General features: G+C 49.3%; 1 protein-coding gene across 1 annotated transcript; it reads right to left on the bottom strand.

The window, feature by feature from the left end:
• Nucleotides 1-6,464: 6,464 nt before the first annotated feature.
• Nucleotides 6,465-7,946, bottom strand: LOC119272177 (early nodulin-like protein 1). The gene is made up of 2 exons (XM_037553730.1): nucleotides 7,706-7,946; nucleotides 6,465-7,056 (listed from the first exon to the last, which is right to left on the bottom strand). The coding sequence occupies exons 1-2, from the start codon at nucleotides 7,887-7,889 to the stop codon at nucleotides 6,626-6,628; spliced, it is 615 nt and encodes a 204-aa protein (XP_037409627.1). The 5' UTR covers nucleotides 7,890-7,946; the 3' UTR covers nucleotides 6,465-6,625.
• Between the last annotated feature and the right edge of the window lie 13,232 nt (nucleotides 7,947-21,178).

The raw sequence follows: 21,178 nt of genomic DNA, 5'->3' as shown, positions 1-21,178 counted from the left end.
ATGGGGCATTCAGAAGGGGCTAATGTGGGCAGCAAGGGTGGGGGCCGGAAGGAGGAGCGGAGGCCGATGGGTGCTTTGGAGGGAGGTCAGTGTGGGGCTTGGGATGGCGGATTTGGACAGGGCTAATGTGGGCCACATGGGAGGGGTGGGAAGGGGGAGCGGAGGCCGAGGGGTGAGTCGGAGGGATGCCATTGTGTGTCTTGCGATGGAGGACTCAGAAGATGCTAATGTGGGGTGCAGAGGAGGGGCCCGGGAGGCCGGGGAAGGGAGGGAGAGTAGGAAGGGCCGACGGGCTAACAAAGGTGCATATGATTTATTTTTTTTGCATTTGGGCTAGTCGCTGAGAATATACTATGCAAAGAGCCGTACTAATTGGGCTACAATTTAAGGAAGACACAATATTTATATCAATCATGCAATGTCAAATATAGTATCTCCGCCAGACATACTACAATGGCTTTTATTTAGTGTATGGCTTTGAGCGGAAAAGTGCCACCTATTTGGGCTACGCTGTAAAACTAAGCGTGTTGCTTTTGATAATTTTATATTAAACCATACTATATATTTACTTATATAAATTTGTCGTGAACAAAAAGAAATACTTGTACAAACACAGCCGGCATGTGTCATATATATATATAAGCAGTGGTAGTTACCACCACTTACGTTTTGTATGTTGTATGTAGTATCTGTCAAAACCGAGAGTATGTACGTGTAGTATGTAGTATATAACAATGATTAGGTAGTATATATACAAATTTTTAGATAGTATGTATCATTTTTTGAGTATGCTCTTTTTTACGTACAAATATGTACGTATTTCACAAATATAACAAAAACTATGGACTCATATGCAATTTTTTCATGTAACTTGTTTTGAAATATCTTAGATATAGTATACGAACATATTTAAAATAATAAAATAGTATATATAGTGTTAGACTGTATTTACATGTGTATATTGTAACGTTGTATATCACCTCATTATATATATATATGTGATAGGCCACCCATAGAGGGTTGTGCCGGTTCCCCCCAAAGCCTATTGTCTTACATGGTATCACGCTAGGTTACGTCCGCTTCCGCCTAAAAACCCTAAACCGCCGCCGCCACCGCCACCGCCGCCGCGCCCGCCGCCGCCGTCGCCCTACTGCCATGACGTCCGCCGCTGCGTCCGGCTCCACCGCCACCGGTTTTCTGCCGGCCTCCCTCGCGACACTTCTCTCGAGGCCGCTAGATGCCGCCTCCCTTCAGGCGCCGATCGGGACACGGAGCGTCGGCTCCCTCTTCGCGCTCCCGCCGGCTGCTACTTCGCCCGGGCAGGCGCTTGTGGCCCACACCACCGCCGCCCCGTCAACCGCGGCTGTCACGCCCTCGGCCACTGCGCCGCTGGTGGCGGAGGACGTCGCGCTGGCAGGCTTCGCGGCGTCAACCGCGGCCATCGCGCCCTCTGTCACCGCGCCGGCTGCCCCTCCGACTGTCTCCACGGTGTTCTCACCTCAGCCAGTCTCCTCGATGGGATCGCAGCCGCCGCCGCCGTTTCACTTCGGCCATCTCATCACCATCAAGTCGTCGTCGGACAATTACATCTTCTGGCGCGCGCAGGTTCTTCCGCTTCTTGGGAGTCACTACCTGCTTGGCTATGTCGACGGCTCTCTCCCTTGCCCTCCTGCGCTGGTTGACAGCGTGCCTGGTCCGGTCTATAATCCGGCTCACCGTGTCTGGACAGGGCAGGATCAGGCGAACCTCTCCTCCATCCAGGGGTCGCTCTCTCCGGCCGTTGCTGGGCTTGTTGTCTTCGCCAAGACGTCCCACGAGGCATGGACTATTCTTGAGCGCTCATTTGCGGCACAGTCGCAGGCTCGTGTATCTGGGCTCCGTCGCCAACTTGGGGAGTGTCAGAAGCTTGACTCCACCGCCACTGAGTTCTACAACAAAGTCAAGAGTCTCGCCGACATGCTGGCCTCCATTGGACAGCCCCTCACCGACTCCGAGTTCAACTCGTTTATTGTCAATGGTCTTGATGAGGAGTATGACGCCCTAGTCGAGATCATCAATGAGAGGGGCAACTCCACGCCCATGCCAGCACACGAGGTCTTTTCACGCCTCCTGCTTACTGAGCAACGAGTCGAGACGCGCCGATCCAGGGGCAACGACGCCCTCTCGGCAAACGCCACCACCAAGGGTGGTCGCTCCTCTGCTTCATCCAGGGCTTCTTCGGGGCAGTCACCACCACCCGCCTCGGCCCCTCCTCCTACTGCGACTCTACCAGGGGCTGGCGGTCCACGTGTGTGCCAGCTTTGTGGTCGCGATGGGCACTGGGCCTCGAAGTGTCACAAGCGCTTCCAGCGGGGTTTTCTTGGTCTTGGCAATGACGGGAAGGATACACGCAACTTTGCTCGTCAGGTCGCCATGGCTGATCGCCCGTCGCCGCAGAAGCCACAGGGACACACGCAGTCCTACTTCATTGATCCCCACTGGTACATGGACTCTGGGGCGACAGAGCACCTGACCAGTGAGATGGGGAAGCTTCACACTCGTGAACCCTACCATGGCTCTGACAAGATCCACACCGCCAATGGAGCAGGTATGCACATCTCTCATATTGGTCAAGCATCACTTCTCACTAGACATGCCAATAGGAGTCTTCAACTTCGCAATGTTCTTCGAGTTCCATCTGTGACACGTAATCTTCTTTCAGTTCCTAAACTCACTCGTGATAATAATGTGCTTTGTGAATTTCATCCTTTTGATCTTTTTATTAAGGATCGGGGCACGAGGGACATTCTTCTTAGTGGGCGGCTCTGCCAAGGTCTCTATCGTCTGGAGCATCCTGGCGTCACTCGCGTCTTCAGTGGAGTTCGGGTATCTCCGTCACAGTGGCATGCTCGTCTTGGTCACCCGGCCACACCTATTGTCCGGCATGTTTTGCGTCATCATGAGCTTCCTAGTGTGTCTAGTAATAAAGATGTAGCAGTGTGTGATGCTTGTCAGCAGGGGAAGAGTCATCAACTTCCTTTTTCGGAGTCCAGTCATGAGGTGAAACATCCGTTAGAACTTGTGTTTTCAGATGTATGGGGTCCTGCTCAGACTTCTGTTAGTGGTCATAATTATTATATCAGTTTTGTTGATGCTTACAGCCGCTTTACCTGGCTTTATCTTATCAAATGTAAATCTGATGTGTTTGACATTTTTGTTCAGTTCCAAAAACATGTTGAACGCCTTCTCAAGCACAAAATTGTTCATGTTCAGTCGGACTGGGGTGGCGAGTATCGCAACCTCAACTCCTTCTTTCAGTCGCTTGGGATCACTCACCGTTTAGCATGTCCACATACACATCAGCAGAATGGTTCAGTAGAACGTAAGCATCGTCACATTGTTGAAGCTGGTCTGACTCTTTTGGCCCATGCATCTGTTCCGTTTCGTTTTTGGAGTGATGCTTTCACCACTGCATGTTTTCTCATCAATCGTACTCCCACTCGTGTTTTGAATATGAAGACTCCCATTGAAGTTCTCCTTAATGAACAACCGGACTACACCTTTCTCAAGGTGTTTGGGTGTGCTTGCTGGCCCCATCTCTGTCCATATAACAAGCGTAAGCTCGAGTTTCATTCCAAGAAGTGTGTTTTTCTTGGTTATAGCTATCTTCATAAAGGATACAAATGTCTTCATGTTCCCACTAATCGTGTCTACATCTCTCGGGATGTTGTGTTTGATGAGCATGTTTTTCCCTTTGCCAAACTCCCTGTGTCCACTACCGAGCCACCTGTCATGCATTCATCCTCTGTTGCTTCTGACCAATTTGATGATGTTGCATATTCTCCTCTATTGTTGCCTAACCATGGTGCAGGCACTGGTCGTGGGGCTCGTTTGGAGATTCTGGAAGCGCCATCTTCTTCTTCGTCGCCATCGCCTTCATCCTCGGCACCTTCTGTTGTGCATGAGGAGCACATGGCGCCCCTGCATGGCCTCGGTTTCCGTGCTCATGCACGGCCGCTCGACGTCCTGGCCCGGTCGCCTCTGGCTTCTGGGCTGCCTTCGCCACCGTCGCGCCCTGCAACCCCGCCGACTGGGCCGGCCTCCTCGGTCCCCGTCTCGCCCAGGGCGTCGGGGCAGTCATCACCAGGCCTGGCCTCGCCCGCCCCTGCCTCGCCCAGGGTGTCTGGGCCCTTCTTACCAGGGCCGGCCTCGCCTGCTCTCGCCTCGCCAAGGCCGTCTGGGCCGGTGTCACCGGAGCTGGCCTCGCCCACCCTCGGTTCGCCCATGGCCTCTGAGCTCCTGTCGTCGGGCCAGTCTTCGCCATGCAGCCCGGAGTCGTCTGTCCCGAGCTCGCCTGAGGTGATTCCTGCATCTCCGGCGACCGTCACGTCTTCGTCACCTTCGCCTCCGCCGGCTCCTGCTGCTGCTCTACGTCCACATACGCGCAGTCGGAGTGGCATTTTTCAGCCTAAGCAACATCACGATGGCACAGTTGCTTGGTTAGCGGCGTGCATGTCTGCTGCTCTCGCAGATCCATCCTCTGAGCCACGCACGTATCAAGCTGCTATGCGCATTCCTCATTGGAGAGAGGCCATGGAGCAGGAGTATCAAGCGCTTCTTCGCAATCAGACATGGACTCTTGTTCCTCCACAATCACGGGTAAATGTCATTGATTCCAAATGGGTTTTCAAAGTGAAGAGGCATTCTGATGGGTCCATTGAGCGCTATAAGGCTCGTCTGGTTGCTCGTGGATTTCGACAGCGTTTTGGACTTGACTATGAAGACACCTTCAGTCCAGTGGTCAAGCCTACTACCATCAGACTTCTTCTCTCTCTGGCTGTTACTCGAGGTTGGTTTCTTCGTCAGCTTGATGTTCAAAATGCTTTTCTTCATGGTGTCTTGGCGGAGGAGGTTTACATGCGCCAGCCTCCGGGTTTCTCTGATCCGGATCGCCCTGATCATCTCTGTCGTCTGTCCAAGGCAATTTATGGTCTGAAGCAGGCTCCTCGTGCTTGGCATGCTCGTCTTGCAATGGCTCTTCGTGCTCATGATTTTGCATCATCAACTGCTGACTCCTCATTGTTTCTTCTTCAAAGGCCTGAGGTTACTATGTACTTGTTGGTCTATGTAGATGATATCATTTTGGTCAGTTCCTCTCAGTCGGCTGCTACTGCGCTTGTTCGCTCACTTGGTGCTGATTTTGCGGTCAAGGACCTTGGGAAGCTCCATTACTTTCTTGGTGTGGAGGTTACTTCTCGTGCTGCTGGCCTTGTTATGACGCAGAAGAAGTACTCTCTGGATTTGTTGCAGCGAGCTGGGATGCTTAAGTGCAAACCGACGACTACACCCATGTCTACCACTGATAAGCTCAATGCTGTTGATGGTGTGCTTCTTTCTTCTTCTGATGCGACCGAGTACCGGAGTATTGTTGGTGGGCTCCAGTACTTGACGATCACGCGACCAGACATTTCCTATGCTGTTAACCGAGTCTGCCAGTATCTGCAGTCACCCCGTGACACTCATTGGTCTGCTGTTAAGCGGATTTTGCGCTATATTCGTTTCACGGTGGCTCATGGTTTGCATATTCGGCCGTCTGACTCTGGTTGTCTTTCAGCATATTCTGATGCAGACTGGGCTGGCAATCCGGATGACAGGCGATCCACGGGGGGTTATGTTGTCTTCTTTGGCTCTAACCTGATTGCCTGGAGTGCTCGGAAACAGGCTACTGTCTCGCGTAGCAGTACTGAGGCTGAGTATAAGGCTGTGGCCAATGCCACATCAGAGATTATCTGGGTACAGTCCTTGCTTCAGGAGTTAAGTATACCCCAATCACAGCCTCCTGTTCTTTGGTGTGATAATATCGGTGCTACATACCTTTCTGCAAATCCGGTATTCCATGCCCGAACGAGCACATTGAAGTTGACTATCACTTTGTGCGTGAACGTGTCTCTCAGAAGCAACTACAAATCAAGTTTATTTCTTCCAAGGATCAACTTGCTGACATCTTCACCAAGCCATTGCCTTTGCCACAGTTTGAGACTTGCAGGCGCAATCTTACCCTTCTAGATTCATTAGAAAGTGGCTAAGATTGAGGGAGGGTGTTAGACTGTATTTATATGTGTATATTGTAACGTTGTATATCACCTCATTATATATATATGTGATAGGCCACCCCTAGAGGGTTGTGCCGGTTCCCCCCAAAGCCTATTGTCTTACATATAGTACCACATCCTAGTATATGAGACATGTGGGGTAACTACCACCGGGTGGTAGGATGGATTTTCCCATATATATATATATATATATATATATATATATATATATGTATATATAACATGCTTAAATGTGGACCGATAAGCCGCAGTGTTCTCTAGGGTTAGTTGCGCAATTTGAAGTTTTGCGGTATTGTATACACTTGTTATATCACAATGATCATTAATATTTTCAATAAACATAATCATCTTTGTTTTTCATCACTTTGTCAATGGTAAAAAGAAAAACAGTACCAGCATTTACATATTATAGATCAATTGCAATGGTTCAGCCACACTGTTTACATGAAATGTTGATACAACATAGTAGTAAGAGCAAGCTTAATCAAACCAATGGTACATAATTTGGACAGTAAAAGCAAAGCCGTGATTATTCAAACAAGCGAGTAGAGCATGGTCCCGATGATGAGCGCGGCCGTGCCGGCAATGCCTGCCGCCTTGCCGGCCGCGGCGTTCTGCTGGTCGGGGTTCCCCGTGGGCGAGATGTTCATGCCGAAGGGAGGCGGCGGGGACGGCGGCGAGAACTGGCCGCCGTTGTCGCCAGCCGGCGAGGGGGCTAGCGCGCCCGCGTGCGTGGAGGTGCCGTTGGTGGCGGCGCGGGGGCCCATGACGACGACGACCAGCTTCTCGCCGCGGTTGCAGTTGTCCTTGTTGCCGCTGATGAAGTAGAAAGGCCCGGAGACGGTGAAGGTGAAGACGGTGTTGCCGTCGGAGAAGGTGTCCACCGGCGAGCCGGTGTCGCAGGCGTCGTACGCCTTCTTGTCGACGATGAGCACCGAGTCGCTGCCGGGCTGGTACGTGAAGGCTGCATGCATGCACAGACGCGGTTAAAATTCGACTAGCTTTATTACTGCACAGTTGAAAGTGGAGAGTAATTAATTAATGCCATGTTGTTACGGCTTCATTAGTTAGTGCTAATCAAGTGGCAGGGCTGGTAATATTGACAAAGTCGGGTGTCTAGTTTGGTCATTTCCGGCGTGCCCGATGCGGACAAAAGAGGCTGCGGCCGGGGAGGCGCCTTCCCCGGTCTACCTTGCCAGTGCGTTCGAGATAGGGAGGCCGTCGTCACTTCTATCTTGAAGCCGTAGAGATAGCCGTTACAGGTTGAACAAGAGATATACAAAAACTTTAAGTAACGACGGCGCCGAAAGCAAACACGTTTGTGCAGATACATGCTGATTAATGCTTAATGCAGATATATATCTTGCCAGTGAGTTGCATCCGACGCCGAAATATATATGCTGATTAATGCACAGCCTGTGTGCAGATATTGAGATATATCACCAAATATACGCGTGTGGACGGATACCCATGCATTAGTGCAGTGTGCTGTCGATCGGTGCTATGAGTAATGCGCGGTATCCGGGCGAGAGGCGGAGCCCCCCTCCACGGATATGCACGCATTAGTCGATGAGATTAGATTAGGAGTGGTAATAGTATATGTGTACACTTGCCTATTGCGTCGCCGACGCGGAAGCGGGTGTGCTCGGCCCACGTGTTGTAGGAGGCCGCGTTGCCGTTGCCCGGCACGCGCCACTGGCCCGTGCCCCCGGCCTTGAACACGAACGCGGACGCGGCGGGCATGCACACGGCCATGGCCAGCGCCAGGCACGCCAAAACCTGCTGCACCCGTGCCATCGCGCGGCGGGAAACTCGAATTTTGTTGTTGGTGTGGGTTTGCTCGTGATTGACGAATGATCAATGCTGTTGTTGTTTGGGCTCGATCGATCGAGATGGTTATATATAATGCGTGCGTGCAGAGTGATTGAGTGATTGTGATCGAGCGAATGTTCTTTTCGTGCGCCTTAGAATGACGCAGGCTGTTCTTTTCGTGAAAGCTAGGGGACGTGACCGCCGGGAGAGGCATATTTCCGCTGGACGTCCATGATGTGAACGAACTTGAGCTGGCTTTTCGGTTCCCACCTTCTTTTTCTGCTGCCATGAGAGCTTTCGGAAGCTATGCTTGATGCCTCCCTTCCTACGTGCTGTGCAATATTCGTGCCTTGGGAGCTGGTTCACGGCTTCTCTTTCTTTTCTTTCCGACGCAACAAGTTCACGACCCCTTTTCTCAGAAAGAAGAGAGGATTCATGCCTTTTCAGGTGAGGTCTGTGCAGTGTGCCTCGACCGGCTAGCGTACTTTTGTTTTTAGGACCCTCGGTATCGATCTGACGTTCCATCTACGCCGGCCTTGGAGCCAACAAAAGGTTCGCTGCTACCACTTTTCCATTTATAAGGCTTGCACGTATTTTTAGGCTGACAAATAGACCAACGTATTGCAAGTTATATATCACAAAATATATGTCATTAGAACTTCAAATCGTCTACTTTCGAATGGTATATTTTTAAATTATACAAATCATCTTATGTAGGTTAAATTATAGACCTAGTGATAGGCGCAAGCCTTATAAACTGGAAATGAGGTAGTATGAGGGAACTCCCGGAGCGACTGTTTTCGTTCGGTCTGAATCCGCTAGGGTTATATGTCGTGGGACCTCCATGTTAGAGTATACGTAGTATACACTTTGTATAGGCAGTGTATGCCGGATCGAGTTTCTTTGCGACCTCCCTCTCATATCTCTCTCCTCGCCGCTGCCGGACGACGCCGGCGGGCAAAGCCCGGGCGGCCGACGGTGGCGGCGGGGCCCTGATGGTTCCACTGCGGCACGTGAAGTGAACATCAGTGATTGCGATGGTAATTCATGACGGCGCGGCATCAACCAAGGTATAAGGAAAGGGCGGCTGTACGTACTGCTAATTTGCTTTGCAGCGGCTATGGCTGCAGCAGTACGCAAGATGCAGCAGCGGCCATGGCTGGGTGAGGACCAGCGAACATGGGCGGCACTGCAGTCCGGAAGCCGGTTCTCACATAATCGAAGTGGCTGAGAGTCAGTGGAACGCACCTCGCTGCCTCGCTGGCAAGATGGAGTGGAAGGTCGCGCCACTGCGCTCACCGACGGGATTCCTGTGCGCTGGAAGAGGGAGAGAACTCGATCTGGTGCACACGTGTAGTGTTGCCCTGGACCTGGAGCACCTCCCTGGTACTCCATCCGGTCCTTTTTAGTTCGCATATAAGATTTGACTGAAGTCAAGCCTAGTAAAGTTTGACTAACTTTGTAGAAAAAAGTGCCAACATTCATAATCTAAAATCAATACCACTAGATGTGTCATGACTTAAAGTTTCATATTATATAACTTTAGCATGACAGATGTTGATATTTTTTCATATAAATACGATCAAACTTTATGAAGTTTGACTTCAGAGAATTATAATATGCAGAGTAAAAAGGACCGGAGGGAGTACGTGTTGTGACTCTGACTCTGACGACCTACTCGACAAAGATCTGTTTACGTCGAAGGCCATGATCCCGTGATCTGAGGTTCGCCGGCAGCAACCATCTGTGTACCCGTTAGGGGGTTCTCCGCTCGGACCCGCAGGTGATGCACCGTGGTCCTACACTACAGCAAGGGCGGCGAAGCAAGAGGCAGCGCATGGTGGTGTCACCTGATAGATCTATCACCGACTGTCACTTGCGAGGATGATGCGGTTCTGCCAGAGCGTCCTAAGGGATTTTGGCAGTGCCCATAACATTCCTCCATTGTCGACTTTATTGCGTGTGCAACGTCGTTCGAATAGCGGAAAGTGAAAGTGGCAACACAAGTTTACTTCAGTTTGGTGGTGCTTCTCGAGTACCTCGTCTCGAGCTCTGGGGTGAAAATATTAGGTGTTATCCTAGTTGGTTATACCTGGCAATGGCAGTGTTTTTTGCCGCTACCTTGTTGAAGGCATTGCTTGAAACTAGCTCGGTCCTTATCTTCAGGGTGAAAACCCATGATCTAGCCTTCATTGGTTGGATCCGGCAATGGCGGCGCTTCAACATCGTTTCTTTCGTGAAGGCGTTGCTTCTGAAGAACCGTTCTCATGGTCCTTGTGTTGTAATAAGAGAAGGTTGGTGACCATGGTCATTGTTTTTCCTCGTCCACTGTTTTGTTCGCTTTGTTTTTTCATTTTATTTTTATCCTATGTATAGCTTTGGTCTTGTATGACTTTGCTATTTGTCAGCAGGATTTTTTTTGTCTGTGTTAGTGTTGGCTGTGTGCATTTTAATTGTGCAGAGGCCGGATGTGTATTTATTGTGTCTGTATCCTCTTGATGTTACATTATGAATCAATAAAAACTGCCATTTATTGAAAAAAGGCAGTGTATGCACCATATAATCTAGGCACGTATGAAGTAGGCACGACGATAGCCCACGATCTGTCTTGGTAATGGCACACAATCACTTTGTAAACCGTATATCCTCAGCCGCAAAGCTAATCGACTTGTGTTGATTCCCATAGTTCTTCTCCTTTTATCGTGGTATCAGATACCCCGGACCAGATCGGTCCTTTTGCACCGGTCGATGATCCCGCTTCCGCCGCTATGGGCGACACCTCTGACTCCCCTCGCTCTCCTGCTGATGGCGGTCCCTCTAGTGCCCAGTGTCAGTTCTTGTTTTTCCTATTTTATTGTTTCGTAGAAAAACAATACCAAATGAAGTCTAAACGCGATGAAACTTTACGGTAATTTTTTCTGGACTAGATGGGACTCAGGAAGCTTCGAGGGGAGATCAGATGCATGAGAGGGCCACAAGCTCAGGTGGTCCGCCCCTAGGGGGCGCCACCCAGGATTGTGGGCCCTCACAACTCCATTGTACCTAATTCCAAGCCTATAAATTTCCTAAAATTCCAAAATCACCAGAGCGATACCCAAAACAATTATTCCGCTGCCGCAAGTCTCTGTTCTTCCGCGATCCCATATGGAGGCCTCCGTCGGTACTCTGTAGGAGGAGGAATCGATCATGGAGGGCCTCTACATCAACCTTGCTGCACCTCTGATGATGTATGAGTTGTTCTCACAGGACTTACGGGTCCATAGCAGTAGCTAGATTGCTTCCCCTCTCTCTTTGATCTTCAATACAATGTTCCCTTCGAAGTTCTATTCGATATAATCTTCTTTTATGGTGCGTTTATTGTTTGTTTATGATCAGATTATTCACTGAAAGTAATTGAGTTATTTCTGAACTTTATTATATGTGATTGTTATAGTTATGTAATGCCTTCCGATCTATGAGTTTTGTTTGGCCAAGTTGATGATTAGATCTTCAGTGGAAGTGATGCATAGTAGGTTCAATCTTGCGGTGTCCTCACCTCGTGGTAGAAGGGGTAGCGAGGCATGGATTTGTATTTTGCTACTAAGGATAAAACTACAGGGTTTGATCATATTGGTTGGCCTTATTTTGTCTATATTATGTCATCATGCTTCAAGCATTACTCTGTTTGTTATGAACTTAATATGTAGAGAGGCAAGCATCGAAGCGCTCTCGAAGTAGAGTAATAGTAGTAGATGCAGATGGATGTCAGTCTACATGTCACAGACATAATGCCTATGTACCGATCATGTTGAACAACATCATAATTGTTCTCTTTTCTATCAGTTGCCCAACAGCAATTTCTATACCCACCACTTGCTATGTTCTTGAGAGAGATGCCTCTAGTGAAAGCTATGGCCCCTGGGTCCGTTCACTTCATATTAAAAAAACAAAAAACATTGCTCAATTTATTATCTTTTATTTAGTTTTGTAATTTATATATCTACCATTATCAAAACTAATCCTTGCAATTAACGAGTACAAGGGGATTGACAACCCTCTTGCCCGCGTTGGGTGCAAGTATTTGTTTGTGTCTGTGCAGGTACTGTCGACCTTTGTTTGCGTGAATCTCCTATTGGTTCGATAACCTTGGTTCTCTATCGAGGGAAATACTATCTGCTACTATATTACTTCACCCTTCCTCTTCGCGAAAATCCCAACGGCTATCACAAGTAGCACTACACTACTTCACCCTTCCTCTTCGGGAAATCCCACGCCTATCACAAGTATCACCCCGCGTCACATGGTGACACGTGCACATGCCGACATCTTCAGGCCCAATCCAAAACACTACAATGTTGCCACTGCTTCATCTCATCAGCCCTCTCTCCGTTGCCAAGCTCTGTGCGAGTCACCATGCGCTATCCCAACTGGCTTCCTGCAATGCGCGCAGAGTTCGCCATGCTCATCGGCAAAAACACCTAGAAACTAGTTCCTCGACCACCGGGAACCAACTTGATAACATGCAAGTGGGTCTTCAAACACAAATTTCACACTGATCACTCCCTCAAGTGCTACAAAGCGTGGTGGGTCCGCGAATTCCGTCAGCGCACCGACGTTGACTATGGAGAAACATTCTCATTGGTGGTTAATCGAACCACCATACGCGTTGTTGATGACCCACAAGTATATGGGATCAATCCTAGTTCTTTTGATAAGTAAGAGTGTTGAACCCAACGAGGATCACAAGGAATCAATAATAGGTTTTTAGCCAGGTATTCTCTACAAATGTTGTAAAGTAGTTGTGAAAGATACTATGATAGCAAGATAATTCATAGCAAGTAACAAGTAAAAAAAGTAACAAGGTGTAGCAAGATGGCCCAATCCTTTTATTGCAAAGGACAAGCCAAAGGTACTTATTATAGTGAGAAAAGCATTCTCGACGACACATGGGAATTTTGTCTTCTTATCTTCATCATGGTTCATTGACTCACGTTCACTGCTTTGATGAGTTGTTATGTGGGTGGACCGGTGCTAAGGTATTTTTTTACTTGATCAAACAACCTACTTATGATTACTCCCTCTCGCAAGCATCCACAACTATGAAATAAGAATTAAGATAAATCAAACCATAACATCAAACATATGGATCCAAATTAGTCCCTTATGAAATAGTGCATAAACTAGGGTTTAAGCTTCGGCCACTCTCGCAACCCATCATCAACTTACTAATCCCATAATGCCTTCCCGTAGGCCCAAGTATGGTAATGTGTTATGTAGTCGACGTTCACACGACACCACAAGAGGAAGAACAGCATAACACATCATCAAAACATTGAATGAAAACCAACTTCACACGAATACTTATTACAAGACTTCTCACATGTCCTCAAAAACAAATGGAACTACTCACAAATCATTTCATGTTCATGAATAATGATTAGAGGAGATAAATATATGATTAACAACATGAACATATGATCTTCCAGAAATAAACCAGCATATCTTAGGTGACGAACCAAAAAATGTCACTGATGGACGTTTTCAATGACAGCCCATAATGTCACCTCTGCTAATTTGTCACCTAAGGTCGTTTTTCGTGACGATAATCCGTCACCAGTGATTGGTCTGCGGGTTTGACCAGTCAAAGACTCTGACAAGTGGGGCCAGCAATTTCTGACGTGGCTACTTCCATGTGGGTTCGTCATTGGTTTTATCACCGATGGTCCCATCAGTAATAAGTAGGGCTTCAGTTTTGACAGGTCAAGCTACTGACATATGGGACCAGAAGATGGTGACATGGTGGCTTACATGTGGGACGAGGCACTATTTTTTTGGTGATGATGTGTCATTTAACCGGTCAAAGATTCTGACATGTGGGCTCATTATGGGGCACACGTGGATGCTACCAAGCAGGTCCATTCATGGGTGACGTGGCTTCTCACATGTGGGTTCATACCATTGTGACAACATCTATAATCATCACAGTTTGTAGGCGTAGTTAATATGTTTTATATTGCAAAATTGGCGTCCATATTTGATACAAAAACTATAATATTTGACAAGGTAATATGAATCTATGCAAATTTTGAATTTGAATGCAAATTGAGCTGCTGTTGCTTTTATTAGACCGCAAACTTGAGAATTGTCAAACAGGCTCACTACTGCAGGATGCCCAGTAGTGGCGGGCTCAAAAAGCTCAGCAGTGGAGGCTCGCCCGCCACTGACCTCCCGCCACTTCTATAATGGTATCCGTGGCGGGTGGGCACCCTGCTACTTCTTGAGCTTGCGTTGATTTTTACCTTGAAGAGGAAAGGGTGATGCAGCAAAGTAGAGATAAGTACTTCCCTCAGTTAAGAACCAAGGTATCAATCCAGTAGGAGGAACAAACAAGTGCCCAATAGATGCACCTGCACAAACTAACAAACACGTGCACACAATGCGAAAAAGGGGTTGTAAAACCCTTCACGGTTGAGGGAGTCCTGGATTAGGGGGTCCTCGGGTGTCCGAACTACTTGATATGGGCCGGACTGATGGGCCATGAAGATAAAAGCAGAGGACTTTTCCCCGTGTCCGGGTAGGACTCCTATATGCGTGGATGGCAAGATCGGTGTCCGGATATGTTATTCCCTTCCTTTACAAACCGACTCTGTACAAACCTAGGCCCCTCTGGTGTGTATATAAACCGGAGGGTTTAGTCCGTAGAGGCTATAAGAATTTTCATAGGCTAAACAGCTAGGGTTTGGCCATTACGATCTCGAGGTAGATCAACTCTTGTAACCCCTATACTCATCGAATACAATCAAGCAGGATGTAGGGTTTTACCTCCATTAAGAGGGCCCGAACCTAGGTAAACATTGTGTCCCACTTGTCCCTTGTTACCATCGATCCTCAGTCGCATAATTCGGGACCCCCTACCCGAGATTTGCCGGTTTTGACACCAACATTGGTGCTTTCATTGAGAGTTCCACTGTGTCGTCAATAGAAGGATCTATGGCTCAACCTGTCATTGGCGACGATGCTGTTTCCGGGGGGAATTTTCTCCCTGGTCAGCTCTTTGTGTTTGGCGGCTTCGCTCCACGTGCCGATTCAACTAGCCACCTTGAGCAGACCGACAGCTACGCCCCTGGTCACCAGATCAGGTTTGGAAGCTTGAATTACATTGCTGATATCCAAGAAGACTTGATCTTCAAAGGGTTCTCGGCCTCGGTCGCCCCTCACCTACATGAAGGGGGCCCATCGGATTCGTCATCAGATTCCGTTCAAGGATCAACTCTCGTGCCTGCCCTCACCCTAAATCCAGAGCGGACCAATCTGTCCGAAGACAGGAGGATAAGCCCCGCCGGACTCTCTCCCATTACGGAGCTTCTTGTCGGAGACCCGGAGGTGACCATTCAGCAAGCCCGAAGTCAGACAGGACTCTCCTTGTCATCAGGAAGCCAGACTCATCTCTGGGAGTCAACTCCGAACTCTCAAAATCTATGTCCACCGAGCATGGTCAAGTAGTGATTACCGAACCTAGATCCGCAGATCCTCGGTCACCCGTACATCTTTCGCTTCTAAACGAGGCTCTGGACCTAATGCGATCTATCACCATCATGGAAGTGCCACTTCTGAACTATGCCCAGCCTGAACTGGGGGCTGAGAGCGGGGAATTTTACGTCCCACCCACCACCCACTTAATAGCCACTGTTGAGGACCTAACTGACATGCTAGACTACGCCACCGAAGAAATCGACGGTATGGACGACGATGCCGGAGCCGAACCAGGCCAAAAACCACCCATCACTGGGCGTTGGACGGCCACCTCTACTTATGACGTATACATGGTGGATACGCCCGAGAAGAAGGACGGCGATGGCACTCAAGATCCAATGGAGGACAAAGCCCATCAAGGCACCACCAAAGCGCCGATGTCAGCGGTGCCACTCACGATCACGTTGGGAGAAGGAAAGCAATACCGGTACCGGGGACAATGATACTCCAAAGAATGCCAAAGACGCCGACCAACCCGTTGAACCTGCGTTCGATCAGGATGAAAGGGAAGAAGGCCAATACGGCCCCAAACACGCCGATCGCGAAGATTCAGAAGACAATAATTATTTACCTGCCTCCGAAGAGGATGTCAGCCTCGGCAACGAAGATTTCATTGTGCCAGAGGAACCCCTCTAACAAGAATGCTTCAAGTGACAGCTAATCGCCACTGCAAGGAGACTGAAAAAGAAATAGAAACAGCTCCAAGCCGAACAGGATACACTCAACGACAGATGGACCAAGGTCCTGGCTGCCGAAGAATACAGCCGCGAGCGCCCAACAAAGAGCTACCCAACACGTAGGCTACTACCACAATTCGACAACGAGGCCCTTGAGCCAATATCGTCAAGATACAATCATGTTGATGAACCAGACCGACCACCACATGGACGGGACAAAGCGGCCAATTACGCCAAACACTAGCCCGCGCCACCTCGCCGTAGAGGCAAAGAGGCAGCGGCCCCGGGTTACACATACGACTTACGTCAGGACCTGGACAGTAGAGCCGGCCAGACTAGAGCAACCTATGGATCAAGGGGACGTGCTCCAACACGAGACGATGGCCATCAAGCCTGGAGCGACAAGCATAACCAAGTACGGGCCAAGAACCGAACACGGATGTCATCCGAACTCCATCGTGATGTCGCCTGATACAGAGGCGCCGCACACCCCCTATGCTTTACCGATGAGGTAATGCAACACCAGTTTCTGGAAGGGTTTAAACCCGTAAACATCGAGGCATATGATGGAACGACAGATCCCGCTGTATGGTTTGAAGATTTTCTTCTCCACATTCCCATGGCTCGCGGTGATGATCTCCATGCCATTAAATACCTCCCCTTAAAGTTAAAAGGACCAACACGACACTGGTTGAATAGCCTCCCAGAGAACTCCATTGGCAGTTAGGAGGACTTGGAGGATGCTTTTCGAGACAACTTCCAAGGCACTTATGTCTGGCCATCAGACGCTGATGACCTTAGTCACATAGTCCAGCAACCCGGAGAGTCAGCCCGCAAACTCTGGACTCGGTTCTTAATTAAAAAGAACCAAATCATCAGTTGTCCGGACGCCAAAGCCTTAGCGGCCTTTAAGCACAGCATCCGTAACGAATGGCTCACCCGACATCTCGGTCAGGAAAAGCCGAAAACAATGGCAGCTCTTACAGTGCTGATGACCCGCTTCTATGCGGGTGAAGATAGCTAGTTGGCTCGTAGAAGCAATAACGCCAGTGACCCCAGTACCTTTGAGGCCAGGGATGGCAATGGAAGCCCAAGACGTAACAAAAATAAGCGTCGGTACAACAACGAAGAAACTGAGGATACGGCAGTAAACGCCAGATTCAGCGGCTCCAAACCTAGTTAGCGGAAGAAGTTGTTCAAAGGAAATAGAGATGGTCCATCCAATTTGGACAAAATACTAGGTAGGCCTTGCCAGATTCATGGCACCCCTGACAAGCCTGCCAACCACACCAACAGAAACTACTGGGTTTTCAAACAGGTCAGTAAAATAAATACCAAACACAAGGGAAAAGGACCTCAAAGCGAGGACGATTATGAGCCTCGCCCTCCGAGCATAGGGGGACAGAAGAAGTTTCCCCCTGAGGTAAAAACAGTGAACATGATATATGTCACACACATCGCAAAGAGGAGCGCAAGCGCGCACTAAGGGACGTTTACGCTGTAGAGCCGGTTGCCCCAAAATTCAACCCATGGTCGGCTTGTTCAATAACCTTCGATCGTAGGGACCACCCAACTAGTATCCGTCATGGAGGTTCGGCGGCCCTGGTACTCGATCCCATCATCGATGGATACCACCTCACTAGAGTCCTTATGGACGGCGACAACAATCTAAACCCGATCTATTAAGACACTGTCTGTAAGATGGGTATTGACCCGTCAAGAATCAAGCCTAGCAACACTACCTTTAAAGGAGTGATACCCGGCGTGGAGGCCCGCTGTACGGGCTCCTTAACATTGGAAGTAGTCTTCGGTTTTTCGGACAACTTCTGAAGTGAAGACTTGATCTTTGATATCGTCCCTTTCCGCAGTGGTTATCACACGCTGCTTGGACGAACTGCTTTTGCCTGCTTTAACGCAGTCCCGCATTATGCCTACTTGCTCAAAATGCCCAGACCGCACGACATTATCATAGTTAATGGAAATATGGAGCGCTCCCTTTGCACTGAGGAGCACACTGCGGCCCTTGCAGCCGAAGTACAGAACGGCCTCATCAAGCCAAACAACTCATCGGTCATTAAGACCCCTGACACTGCCAAGCGAGTTCGATCCACATTACAGCACGACATCTCGGTTGATCCAGAGCTTGAATAGCAATTCGGCCTTCGCCTATAAGGTTGCGGCATATGCACCGCGCGTGCATCATCACACACTTAAAATACCTTGGGCAGCGCCTGAGGCATACTACAGAAAATGTCTATAGTATGGCTTGACCCTATTCGGACCTTAACCTTTTTTCTTTCCTTTTTCTTTTTTTGTACTACAGGTTCATTAAAAACCTACCTACTCTACCGTGGTAAAGGGTCTCCTTCCCAGATTCCCCTTTCTTATAAACGACCATCGACTCTTCCTCTCAAAGTATTTCTCACCAAGGAGAAATGGTGCAGACGTGCGGTAGGGCACCACTAGGATCTTCAAAACCATTGCTTTTAGGCCCTGTGTAAAACTTTCCCTTGTGTAAACTCTTGGCATGTAAAATAGCCACGATATTCATGGAATTATCTATAATAACACATCTTGACATATCAATAAGGGTATAAAGAAAACAGTTGATCACCACTTTCATTTGGTATTGATTTATCTCACATTACCACCTGTATTCCCTCCTTACGTCAGATTGTCGCGCGTGCTTTAGTCCGGCCTTAACACCGGGGGGCTGCATTCAGGCCCGCACGATCTCAAGTCCGAACACCTATAGGGTACTCTTCAGTGTCCCGGATATAGCATTATATGCATCGGCTCCGAGTCATGCTGAGGGAGACCTGGATTAGGGGGTCTGCGAACAGCCGGACTATATCCTTTAGCCGGACTGTTAGACTATGAAGATACAAGATTGAAGACTTCGTCTCATGTCCGGATGGGACTCTACTTGGCGTGGAAGGCAAGCTAGGCAATACGGATATGTATATCTCCTCCTTTGTAACCGACCTTGTGTAACCCTAGCACCCACTGGTGTCTATATAAACTGGAGGGTTTTAGTCCGTAGGACAACAGACAATCATACCATGGGCTAGCTTCTAGGGTTTAGCCTCTCCGATCCCGTGGTAGATCAACTCTTGTAATACTCATATCATCAAGAATAAATCAAGCAGGACGTAGGGTTTTACCTCCACCAAGAGGGCCCGAACCTGGGTAAAACATCGTGTCCCCTGCTTCCTGTTACCATCCGCCTTAGATGCACAGTTCGGGACCCCCTACCCGAGATCCACCGGTTTTGACACCGACATTGGTGCTTTCATTGAGAGTTCCTCTGTGTCGTCGTTAGGCTTGATGGCTCCTACGATCATCGATAGCGATGTAGTCCAGGGTGAGACTTTTCTCCCCGGACAGATCTTTGTGTTCGGTGGCTTCGCACTGCGGGACGACTCGCTTGGCCATTTGGAGTAGATCAAAAGTTATGCCCCTGGCCACCAGGTCAGGTTTGGAAGCCTAAACTACACGGACGAGATCCATGGAGACTTGATCTTTGACGGATTCGAGCCCCTGCCTTGTGCGCCACGTGGTCACGATGAGTACGATTTAGCTCTACCATCGGAACGTATTTAGGAGATGGCACGGGCAGCCGCTCCGACCCTCGATTCGGAGCCAGCTTCGCCATTCGTGGACGGGTGGATTGACCCCGTCACGGAGGCCGTACCCTCTTCGGCGATCGAGCCAAATATCGACCTTACCCTTCATGAGAGCCGTGTTGCTAAACTACCTGATCCTTCTCCGGCCATGGACTCCGAACCGCTTGCGCCCGTTTCTATCGAATCCGATTAGGCGCCGATCATGGAGTTTACCTCCGCGGATATTTTTCAGCACTCGCCCTTCGGCGACATACTGAACTCATTAAGGTCTCTTTCCTTGTCAGAAGGATCCTGGCCGAACTACGTCCGGCAGGATGGGGATGCGGATGACGAAGAAATTCGCCGCCCACCCACCACCCACTTAGTAGCCACTGTCGATGACTTAACCGACATACTCGACTTCGACTCCGAAGACATCGACGGTATGGACGACGATGCAGGAGTTGAAGAGGAACCGCTGCCTACAGGGCACTGGACAACCACCTCATCATACGATATATACATGGTGGACACACCCAAAGAAGGCAATGGCGACGAGACAATGGAGGATGACCCCTCCAAGAAGCAACCCAAGCGCCAGCGTCAGCAGCGCCGCTCTAAGTCCCGCCAAGGCAAAAGTGGTGATACCGGCACCGGAGATAATAGCACTCCGGATAGTGCCGAAGACAACAACAATCCCCTCCATCAAGATTTAGAGCAGGAGGATGGAGGAGCCAGCCCTCCTGAGAGAGAGGCAGATGGAGAGGCGGAGGATGATAATTACATGCCCCCCTCCGAAGATGAGGCAAGCCTCGGCGATGATGAATTCGCCGTGCCAGAGGATCCCGTCGAACAAGAGCGCTTCAAGCACAGGCTTATAGCCACGACAAATAGCCTTAAGAAAAAGCAGCAGCAGCTTCAAGCTGATCAAGATCTGCTAGCTGACAGATGGACTGAAGTCCTGGCGGCCGAAGAGTATAAACTCGAACGCCCCTCCAAGAGTTACCCAAAATGCAGGTTGCTACCCCGACTGGAGGAGAAGCACCAAAACCTACATCCCCTGCGTATGACGCAGCTGATCGACCACCTTGTGCCCGCGACAGAGAGACATTCCAGCCAAAAGCTTAGCCCGCACCCCGACGTCATTCAAATAAAAAGGTATGGGGAAATACGCCATACCTGTGAGACGTATTGGAAGACAAAGCAAAACATGCAAGATCAATCTACGGATCACGAGGGCGCGCCACTATGCGAGACAATAATCATCACACCGGATACAGTAAAAGTAAGTCCGGCCGAGCCGAACACAGCGGGCAAGACTCATTCGAGCTGCGTCGCGATATAGCCTAGTACAGAGGCGCCGCACACCCCTTATGCTTCACAGACGAAGTAATGGATCATCAAATCCCAGAGGGTTTCAAACCCGTAAATATAGAATCATACGACGGCACAACAGATCCTGCGGTATGGATCGAGGATT

The sequence above is a fragment of the Triticum dicoccoides genome, chromosome 3A, assembly GCF_002162155.2.
Source record: "Triticum dicoccoides isolate Atlit2015 ecotype Zavitan chromosome 3A, WEW_v2.0, whole genome shotgun sequence".
In the NCBI taxonomy this organism is placed as follows: domain Eukaryota; kingdom Viridiplantae; phylum Streptophyta; class Magnoliopsida; order Poales; family Poaceae; genus Triticum; species Triticum dicoccoides.
The sequence above is the reverse complement of the archived record's forward strand: the minus strand, read 5'-3'. Positions and strand labels throughout refer to the sequence as shown.